Source organism: Gavialis gangeticus, unplaced genomic scaffold, assembly GCF_001723915.1.
Source record: "Gavialis gangeticus isolate Ggan-Ray unplaced genomic scaffold, GavGan_comp1, whole genome shotgun sequence".
Classification (NCBI taxonomy): Eukaryota; Metazoa; Chordata; order Crocodylia; family Gavialidae; genus Gavialis; species Gavialis gangeticus.
Genome location: NW_017728968.1, coordinates 203,564 through 214,658, shown reverse-complemented (window position 1 = coordinate 214,658; position 11,095 = coordinate 203,564). Strand labels below are relative to the sequence as shown.

General features: G+C 46.0%; 1 protein-coding gene across 3 annotated transcripts in view; it reads right to left on the bottom strand.

The window, feature by feature from the left end:
• Nucleotides 1-777: 777 nt before the first annotated feature.
• Nucleotides 778-11,095, bottom strand: part of DDA1 (DET1 and DDB1 associated 1) — a 10,677-nt gene continuing 359 nt past the window's right edge. The window contains exons 2-6 of one of the 3 annotated variants that reach the window (XM_019504630.1): nucleotides 6,454-6,529; nucleotides 4,862-4,942; nucleotides 4,300-4,351; nucleotides 3,858-3,919; nucleotides 778-3,032 (exon numbers count right to left, since the gene is read on the bottom strand). In XM_019504630.1, the coding sequence (XP_019360175.1) occupies nucleotides 2,922-3,032; nucleotides 3,858-3,919; nucleotides 4,300-4,351; nucleotides 4,862-4,942; nucleotides 6,454-6,486 (339 nt within the window). In that variant the 5' untranslated portion in view covers nucleotides 6,487-6,529 and the 3' untranslated portion in view covers nucleotides 778-2,921. Of the gene's footprint in view, nucleotides 3,033-3,857; nucleotides 3,920-4,299; nucleotides 4,352-4,861; nucleotides 4,943-6,453; nucleotides 10,103-11,095 lie in introns of those variants that run through there. The other 2 variants (XM_019504622.1, XM_019504635.1) reach the window with 2 other exon arrangements.

Here is an 11,095-nt window from a genome sequence, read left to right as displayed (position 1 = left end):
GGACTTCGCCTCCTCTCAGCACAAGGGCTGCACTCCTGCTGCTCCCCTTCCTGCAGTCACCCCAGGCCATCTACTCCGACCTGCCAAGCTCCTAATGCTTTTATACACTTGTGATACATGCTGCTATGAAAAACAATACAAATACCACTGCAAAGATGTGTACAAAACACCCCGAAGGGGCGTGAAATCCCAGTCACTTTGTGACAAGAGAGTAAGAAACTAGAGGATCTACATGTACAAACTATGTTGCAAAAGGTCCATGGGCTCTTTTTAATACAGACAGGTAGGTTCTCACATGCAGAGTCCCAACCTGATACACTGACCACACATTTAATAGCACTAAAAGGCGTGCCGAAAGCGCAGCAGCTTGAGGATAGCATTTCAGAGCCATTAGCAGCATGGCAAGTGGCAATTCAGACTGGATTCCTTTGGAAGCTGAGCAAGATTATCAAACCTTTCAACAGGCTGCAAAGACACCCATCTGCAGACATTAGGAAGCCCAGCTGGCTTCAGAAGCAAAGTAAGGCCTGATTAAATGGATGCTCAAAGGTTTATAGCGCGCTTGGGTTTCTCCCCGCTGTTTCAGTTCTGCTCTCAGGGAATCAAGGGAAGCTTTTTTCCTTTGTCAACTGAAAAAAAATAAAATAAAACAAAAAATTTTCTGTGATTTACTGAGATTTTGACAACTAGAAAGTAATGCCTCATCTGTTACGATTTCAAAGGCTCCCCTTCCAGCAAGGATACCACCAAAGGGAAGAAAGGGCATTTACAACAGGGTGAACTGTCATCTCTCTTTAATAGTGCGTCGCTCTTGTCTAGCAGGGAAGTCAGCAAAGCTCAAATCTCTCTGCAGTGATCAGGAAGTATACAGCATTTTACGACTTCAAAGCACTGTACAAACATCAGTCTTGAGGCAGAGACCCTCAAATTAGGCTAAAAACACAGGATGGACACACTTTATCATCAGCTATATCCCCGATGTCTTCTTTTACAATTATGATCCTTTTAATGCATCCTAGTAAAAGTGGATGTGGACATGGCATTTTCTGCTTATTTCTTGCATTTCACACGCTCCATCTTTTTGGCAGCACTGCTCTAGGAAAAGAACAGGAGCGCCAGCAGATCATACAGAGAAGGAAAAGTATTTTCTACCTCCCCAACACAGCTGGTATTTTTACCCAAAGCTCAGGTGATTTGGAGGGGTGCTGCCACAGCAAAACAATTTTGAAGGCAGGTACAATTTGAAGTCTAAGCTACTCAACAGTGTTAACTTTAAAAAAAAAAAAAAAAAGGTTAAATTCACACAATGTGTCAGAAGCTTGTGCCTTATATACACTTAAAAACGGTTGCAGTAAGAAATGAGCTGTGCCCTGCTCTTCACAAAGTCCTGTCTCGTACAATAAAGCTGTCAGCCACACCGTTTCATTCTCATAGTCTTTTTTTCCCCCTGGACACATCCCTTCCACCGGTCTCATAGGCATGGCGCAGTCAAGGGCATGGCATGGCCCTCATCCTCAAGTCTTTCATCTGAGTTTAACCACTATAGTCAGACATGGCTCGAGCCCCTTATAGAATTCATCTTACGCAGGCGTACTGTTCCTGGACTCAGTTCATTCAGGAGTTGTGGATGAGCGGAGAGCAGGGGAAGAGCAATTCAATGCAACAATCTAGACTTAAACCTAACAGAATGTCAGATCAGCTTCTCCGATTACACCATACTGGACAGTCAATAGTGAGCGACACCCCTTTTATCAGCCGGTTCTTTTAACTCCCTCTGAACTTTGATTTCATCTAGGCGTCTTTAGGGTTTCTGCATTTGGCTTCTACTGAAGAGTCAATAAAGGGTTACAGGTGACAGGCACCGAGCTGTCATTGTCCAAAAGAAAGAGAGTTGGTCTTGAATACAGACCATGGAAGCTCACATTTTTGGTCAGCTACTTTGCATCCAGGGGGCTTGGATTCTGCTCCAGACATACAAACACTCCAGGGCACACACAACAAGGTACCATTTTTCAGAGATAACGGTGGAGAAAGAGGAAAGAGTCAAGCTGTTCCCAATGCGATGTGTGACTTGAGGACAGAGAGCTGGCTTATGCACCCCAGCAGCAGTCACAGGCAGGCTTACCCAACTCATCCCATCTGTCGTCGTCTAACACACAGTGCCGATCAAATACTCAGCGTAGGATAAAAGCATCCTTTTTATTCCAATGGAGAAGTTGCACATACCAAGTCCTTCCAAGACGAAAGGACTTATATTTCAAGAGCAACACAAGTAACACATCTTTCACTTGTACTCTCCATGATCACTGATGCATGTGATAACGCACGCGGGCTGAACACAGGCTGCGGCCTTCACAGGACAGGCCAAAAGGGATACAATGGTTATATCAAGGTGAGAACACATTTGATAAGATCAGTATAATCCCAAATAACCCCCATGATTTCTAGTATGGTGCCATTTTGTAAGTTACATTTGGGAGGGAGACAAAGCCCACCCCCCCCCCAATCGCTGCTAGACTGTAAAGTTAGCCTCTGTCATAACGATGTGTACATGGAGCAGAAAGCCTATGCCACTGAAGGTTCTCCTGTAAACCCATGTCTCCTATCCAGGCTTCCATGGCTAGGCTGGGTTAGTTACGAAATAGGTAGCACAAAACCCAGAAGTGACAGGATGTTTTTTAAAAAGGATCAAGGGAAGTTACACTACTTTGCTTGTTGACTTGCTCCACCACTGCCCCATAAGTTTCATGGCATAAATAAAAACTGAAGGGGAAAAAAAAATAAATACATTGGCTCCTATGAAGTCAGAAGTGGTTTGGGCTGCATAGTGGAGGGGGGTGGGTGGGGAAGGGACAGAAATTTACACATTTTGAGACAAAACAGGAAGCGCCTGCAAAAGGAGGAGAGGAGCAAGCAAGAGTTTAAGTGTCCTCATTCATATCCTGGCTGTCTGTCCGAGCGATTTTCCGGGGAGGCGCCGAATTCTCACCTTCTATTTCCACTTGCTCTTGATCTCTTTTCTTTGCTGCATTCTGTGTGAAGCAAAGAGAAAATCATATCAGGAAAATTTGCCACCCCGATCCGCTGCGAAGGTGACAACATTTCAAGTGTCGGGTGATATGTTCCTGTATGCACAGATCTTAAAGCTCTTTGGAGAGAGGGGGTGGGGGGAGAATGCTGCTCTGTGGGAACTAGCTGGTAAATGCTACCGTGTTCTGCCCAGTGCTGAGCTGTTTATAGGATTTTCCTTGCAGACTGCTCTCCTATCCTGGTGGCGATGCTGGCAGGCAAACCTTCATCCTTTGCCTCTTTTCGTCTGGGGATATCAAGTGTTTTGGAAACACTGATAAGATCCTTATTCTCTCCCACTGCTTTGATCCATAGACATTACTTCATAGACATTAGGGCTGGAAGGGACCTTGGAAGATCATTGAGTCCAGCCCCCAAGTTCATCCAGTCTCTTAAGTTCCATAAACCTCTCTCACACTTCTCATACAACCAGCGCGAAGTGGGGAAGGGTTTTTAGTCCCATCCTTAAAAGCTCAGGGACCAGCACAGTCAGGCAGGAAGCCTGTGGAGAAGCAGGGATGCAGGTCTCTTGAGTTCTGGATTAATGCACAGGAAGGCTGGGCCAGCTAGCTTGCTGCTCATACATGTACTGAAAACAGCAGGCCTACTGCAAGCAGGGGTCTTGTGACCCCGTTTCTCTTCCAGCAAAGCAAGCAAGGATTGGATCAAAGTGTTTGTCGTGATTAACTGCAACCCCTAGCAGCCACACCGATGGGATGCATGCAAGACAAACCCCCCAGGTCTGAAACCAGAGACAAAGGTTTACATGGAAAAAAGCAGGTCCGTACCTTTTTGTCCCATTGCTGATGTAAATAACGCAAAAGTATGTTCGTCTTTTCTGTTACTATGACTGTCAAAGAAAGAGAGAAACCCTCTGAAGGCACTTCTGAGGCACCACTGAAAATTGCCAGGTGAACAAGACTTCATTTCATGTACAAGTCCATCCCCCTTCTCAAAAGGGTGCACACACGACCACTGGCTTTTCATACCAAAGAATTACGATAATCATTCAATAAGGACAGAGAAAAATATGCATCACTGGTAACAAGATAAGCACCTTTAATCTCTCTGGAGCTACTTAAATCAAACCCCTACCCAGAAAGCAGAGATCTGAGGTTAAAAACATTCAAGTGAGATTAAGCGCATGCTGGATTTTCCATGCTAAAACTCAGAACAACGTTGCAGTCCACATCACTAGAAACCTCACACATAAGAGGGGCACACACTCACTTTGTTCAGAAGGATATTCCCTCGTGGGAAGGTATACTGACGGTCTTCTATTCTGTAGAAGAATTAGAACAATTACAGAACAAAATAACAATGAAAAAAAACCCTCCAGCCCACACTCCAAGGAGAGGTAAATGCTCTGAGAAGGCCCACTGTCAACAGCAGGTTCATTTAAAGGATAAACACAATAAAGCTGCACATTGCAGAAAGCTGCCCCGTTATGTTATAGCATGTAGGTGCAAGGTTAATTTATTTGCATGGGATAGAGGTCTCATTTCCGCACAGGGCTCCACATCACTAAACTAAAAAGGTAGAAATACAGAAAGGAAATGCACCAGAATGCCAACATACTTCAGAAAGGTAGGTTGTCTGGGGAGGTCTCCTCCCCTGGGATTCTGATAAGCAATCCCAACTCATAAGGGCACCACTGGTCGCTTATTTTAAGAGAAGTACAGCTCAATTAAAAACCATCTCAAACCGCAGCCTCCGCCGGAGCTCTGCATGATTGCGACGCAAAGACCCATCTTCTGAAGCTTCCAGGAGACTGAATGTATACGCTACTCACCGACGCTTTACATACAGAGTCTGCATGAAATCTACTGAAGTTGCTTTTGTTGTAGACAGGTAATCCTTTCAAAAAATCAGCCTACAAGGAGACAGAAGACAGCATTGGTTACTGCATTAAGTAAAGAATTATACAGCAGATGAACCAGACGAGCTCAGAGGAGCAGCACAAGTGGGTGAGGTTGGTTTCTTTAGCATTTGGAAGCAGGTTGGCAACAGCTACCAGGTCAAATGTTGGATCTGGAGAATTAATATCTGCTGAACTAAGGAAACAAGTCTAGTGTCCTACCCGCTGTTCTCATTATCTAAATTCCCAGCACCTAAGCACCTTTACAGCTCTCTGGTAAAGACTTTGCAACGATCTACTACTGTTTTCATAGAGGAGGATTTTTAACAACCCCATCACCTGCAGCTATGCCGTAAGGTTCTGTTTGTAAAATTAAGTTTGTCGGTGAACTTACTGGAAATTGCTTCCTGAAAGGTTTTAATGTGACTGAGTTAAAGAAAACAAGCGTCCTTTGCAAGGTTAACATATTAATCAAAGCTTGAGAATTAGTCGGAGATTTTTCCTATGAACGCTGCATGTTTTTTTGCTTTTCAGCCTGAAGGCTGAAAGCAGGCCAGCCACTTTCACTTTCAACTGCCGGCTGCTCCACCCTGGCTCTCGCACACTAGCACAGTGCTGCACTGCACATGATGCAGGGGAAGGTTTCAGTGAAATTAAAAGAAAGAAATCAGGGGATGGCCTCTGCAAATTTAGGTCTGTTGAAGTTGTGGGACAGCTTGGATCTGACCTTCTGCTTTTGAGTTTGGGTTAGAGACAAAGTACACAAAGAAACCCTACCGCTGCATTGTGTGCTCTCAGCAGATCAAAGGGAACAAAATGCAGACTATTAGCTTGCCCATCCTATGGCAAGCAGCCAGCTAGCTACTAAGTCCCACGGGCCACCATGCATGCCAAACTCTGACAATCTGATGGGCTACAGGTGTCTGGCAGAAAAAAAAGAGGGGAAAACCTCAAGGAATAGCAGTTTTCCTCCTGAGATGTTCGTAACCACAAGGAGGTTGGTTTGTTCAAGTGGGCTCCGAATTAAGATGGCTACAAACTCCTCCAGCAGACGTCACGTCCTGGAGTTTACTGCAACGTGCCCCTGCGAGTCACCGTGCTGTACACCAGGGCAGCTGTGCTAGTGGTTAGAGGTGCTTCCTCTGCACCTAGGTTGGGATGCACTATCAGTCTGACCGCTGGATGTGTGGGGTCACACAGGAACCATGATGGCAGCATGCCTGACTCACTCCCCAGCCCGTGCAGACTAAGACACCTGGGGTAGGCAGTGGCAACAGGATCAGTGACTTAGTGGTGCGCTGCATGACAAAGGACCCCCAAGTCCCTGGGTGGGCGCTGGCTGGTCCATCCTTCACTGTTCTCTGCCAGGTTTACCATGGGCAACAATGGCAGCGCCTCACGGAAGCATCCCACCAACACTACCAGCAGAAGACAGGAGGCGTGCTGCAGCTAAGCAAGCTAAACTGATGCAGGGAGAAGGGGGGTGATCTAGAAACAGAAGGGGGGAGGTCTGTTAGTCAACCCACCGTTGGCCCAGATCCAGAACCACTCTCATTCATGATGTGTCTATAGCGAAAGGATTCCCAGTGACCTTTATCCTTCCTAAGAATGAGGAAACAAAGGGGCAAATAATGCAAAAAAGGCAGTAAGTATGCTCCTCGGGGCAAGGGTGGGCTTTCAGCGATATGCTTACACGGTGGTTTGCATGCTGGGGTCTCTGTCTGGGGGGTGGCATGAGCCCTACCACAAACCCAAAACAAGAAGGGAAGATAACAGGGAGAGCAAAGCATGGGTGTGGGGAAGGAGTGGGAGCAGTTTAACCCCCTTCCTTACCCATGTCACCGAGCAGACAGTGCACAGAGGCCTCAGTCAAAGGTCCAGGCACTACACACATGTAACAGAAAGGCAGCACTGGGGCGCATGATCCCAGCTCTGCATTACTTGTTTAACAGCAAGACACAGAGCGTCTAATGAGCAGTTATTCAACCTGAGGATCACATGCAACAGCAGGAAGGCAGAGCCCTGCTGAAATGCTGCGACCTCACAGGAAATTAAAAACAAAAACTGAAAAACCTCTTTTAATGGGAGCAATTATTTTCCTGTTGGTTACTGTGGCAGCTTATTCAAAGCAGCAGCCTGCAATGAAAAATGTTATTTTTTTACTCCATCCTTGCTTTTTAAGTCAATGATTTTGTTTTCCAACAACTCCCTTTGCAGTCAAGCTTTTAGGGGTTACAGGACCAGATTTAGGACTTGTGAGATTGGGTCTTGGCTACCAGGTGTATCACAGGCTCCCCGTATAATCACACATGAATTGCAAATCTCTCTTGCGCATCTCTAAAATGGAGACAATACCCATGTGTGCATCATCTGCCTCGACAGAAAACTCTATCAAGGACAGGGACCATTTCTTGCTTGTCTGTGCAAACCCTAACTCAGAGCCGCGATCCAACTTTGGGGCTTCAGACTCCAATACAACAGAAATAAGCTTTCATCCAGATTCTGCTATATTCACCACCACGTTATATCAGGTGCACCTCCTCCAATATGCTATTCTTTGTACTTTCTTCTATATCCCCCCATTTTTGGCACTGGGCTCAGGGAGACATGCTATCTGAAAGCTTCGAAACCAAGAAAGAGCCAGGTCCTTCTGGTGTGACTATAACTGAACATCCAGGCATCATGCACTCATTCAGGATTCAGCTCAAGTGTGTAACTAGGATTCCTGATCCACACCGGTTATATTTATCCTCCTATTTCAGATGAACTTTGCTAATGCCCCACTACAATGCAAACCAAATGCACTTTCTTCAGTCTCTCACTGCACTCAAATGCCAGACCTTTTGCACAAGTACACTGACCTAGCCACTTCAGCTGCTCTCTACTAGGCCTCAGCTCATCTGCAGTTTCAAAGCATGGAAGGAGCAAAAATGCACTTGTTTTTCAGTAACTCTCTCCCCCCTTAGTGCACCTTCTTGACTCAATGGATATATCCTAGGTGACACAGCCAGCATTTTGCTTTGTGATAGCTTGGGTCACTGTGTTCCCAGAAAAGATTCTGTTATTGTACAATGCGTTTCTGCAGGAAATGTTGAGCAAGCCTGCGTCTCAACATCCTTAAGAGTACACTGAAAGATCTCCTCTTAGAAGAGCTTTTCTCCAAACAGTTGCCCTGCAAGGCACCTGACAGAGAAGGAATTGCTTGCAATGACTAGAGGCTGCTGCAAATAACCCCCAGCTAGTTTAAAAACTACCTGAGAATGCTCTGCTTTCTGGGAGGTATCTAATCTTCCTGAACCCAAAGGCACTGCTGTCAAGGAATATTACAAAAGTGTAAATGCCACACACAGAGACCTGAGTTAGCAGGAGTTCAGGTCAAGACAAGGCGCTTCAGCTCACTTCTACAGAAAGCAGAAAGAACTAGGGTTTTGTGCCTGATAAGACCTACAGTAGGACTGTATATGCAAAGAGCAAGGTGACTTGGTCTATAGATGGGTCAGATGTGGAAATGTTTACAGCTTGGATTCTCTCCTCCTCCAGCACCAGAAAGTGATGCTGCATCCCTCAACAGGAGCTGTAAGGACTTAAAACAAGGATCCGTTTCCTCGAGACACCAAGTGAAGAAGTCCTGTGCAATCAGTCCACGGCTGCACAGTTTACCAGGGGACTGAAAGCTAATATTTCTTTACTCTGCCAAGCTCCCCATCAAACTCTGCATTCTGTCACTGACATGAAAAGGCCCTTTAAACAGCGAAGCCCCCTTTCCAGAGATCGCAGTCAGAACCCTGTTTTGACAGACTGCAAATAAGTAGTGATTGAAGATTTTCCAAAAGCCGTTTCCCCCCACAGAAGAGAAGGGACAGCAAACCACCCAGTTATTTACTTTCTGGGTAATGTGTTTCTTGGTGCCTCCTAAAATACGTACAATTGTCCCCATTTTTGGGCATCTCAGCTTACCAGAAGCCAACATGGGACTGAAGCCACTCTCTAGATATGTATCTAAAGATAAATGAGATAAAGGAAAATAATTTTATGATGTAAAAGTGCTTTTCAAAGTGTCAGTGGACTCCACCAGTATCATTCCAGCCTTTCCAATTTCAATGACAGAAGCAAGACAAACATCAGCCTTGCCTCGGACCAAAGAGAATTACAGGAATCTCGCTTGTTTGCACCCACACGGCACCATCACAACACCTTAGCTCCAAAGGGAACAGGCAAAGAAAGGCTCGAGTTTCCCTGGTTACTAGCCACAACCCTCTCTTTCCTACACCAGGAATTATTTGAATGATTCAGCTTCAGCCTCACTGGAAGCCTTTACCAGGCATCGATCATAATTAGACATATGAACAGAAAAACAAAAGCAGTACTAAAAAACCTACAGAGCTCTACCTCTGACTGTTCAACCGACCTGCAATGACGCCACAAGCCTAGCTGCAAATTCTTTTTAACTTAAGGGACTGGAGATCACAATGGTGATAACGTTGTCCACACAAGTATGAATTTCAACTGAGCTACCCTGATGGCGAAGTCTCCAAACTCCTCAAACAGACTCCTTGAAGGAACTGGTGGAAGTCCCATAAGCCCAGACATTCAAAATGGGACGACACACTGAAATGAACCCTGTGTTGTTGGGTTTTTTAAAATTTAAATCCAAATCATTTCCCAATCTCTTATTGAGCAAAGATCCATAACTGTGCCTAGAAAGCTCCACAGGACATAAAGATACACCCAGGCCAGTATTTGTTTCTATGGGTCCAGGAAAGAGAATCATCTTGCATTTACTGCGGCCAGGCCATTATCTCTTTCCTGGACCCACACAAACGAATTGCCCTGCATTGACTTCAAGGGACGTGGACTAGCTCAGAAAGTGTCAGGCCATTCTCATATACATCACATGGGACGTGCTGGAGGAATTATTTGCTGGCCACTCTTGACCTTCCTGGATGGGGCAGGATAGAAATCCATATAATAATATTGTCTCAGAGGATCATGATGCCCCTTTATAAACCCATGGTGTGCCCACACTTTGCCCAGCTCTGGTCTTTACACCTCAAAACCTGTGGTGTAAGGAACCGGGGGGACATCTGTTCACCAGGGCACCGCATGGGAAGACAAGGTCCAATGGTAACAAACCGCTGGAAGACGGTTTTAAACTAGACATAAGGGAAAACTCCTTGGCTGCCCGAGTCTCCAGAGTCTAGAGCAGACTCCCCCAGGAGCAAAAACTAGATACCTTGAGGAAACATTTGGATGTTTATCTTGCTGGGGAGATGTGCAAGGTGTCCATTCGTCCGGTTTGATAGAGGACGGCCCGGTTTTCTGCTGCTCCATCCTTTCGATACGAAACCGGACGCCTTCACACCCTCTATTTCATTCTGCGGGCTTTCACCCGTATGACATAAAGGCGTCCAGCTTCATATCAGAAAACTGGGCCATCCTCTATCAAACCAGACAAACGGCCGCCCTCATGATGGGACCCCAGCTGACCCCTGCCCCTCAAGCAGGGGCCAGACTGGCCCCAACACCTGCGACTCCCACTGAGCGCCACATGACACAGGCTGTGATAGGCCTGGCCTGTCGGACCCCGACCAGGGCAAAAATTCGGGGCAATACAGAAAAGGAGGGTGGGGGGGGACCCCGCTGGCTTGAAAAACCTCCAAGGGTGGGGACAGCACCATGCCGCTGCATTACACAACGTGGCTTGTGATCTTAATAATCATAATAATAATCATGATAGTAATGATAATAATAATAATAATAACAATAAGGATACTAACAACAGATGGTAATGATAGTAATGATAATCATGATGATGATGACAGTAATCACAATAATCATGATGACAGTAATAATAATTATAATCATGACAGTAGTGATAATAATGATGACAGTAACGATGATGATAGCAATAATATTAATGATGATAGCAATAATAATGATGACGATAACACTACGGAGGACAGTAATAATAACAGATGGTGATTAAAATCAAAGGATGAAGGGAAGGAAAGAAAGAAACAAGGGAGGGGAAGGGGGAGGGAGGGAGGAAGCGGCCCCCCAGCCCGGTCCCCTGGGCCCAGCCCGAGCGGAGCGGGGAGGGCCGGGGAGGCTGCCGCCCCTGAGGGAGCAGGCCCCGGCCCCCGGGGGCCGCCATTTTGGGGGGGGGGG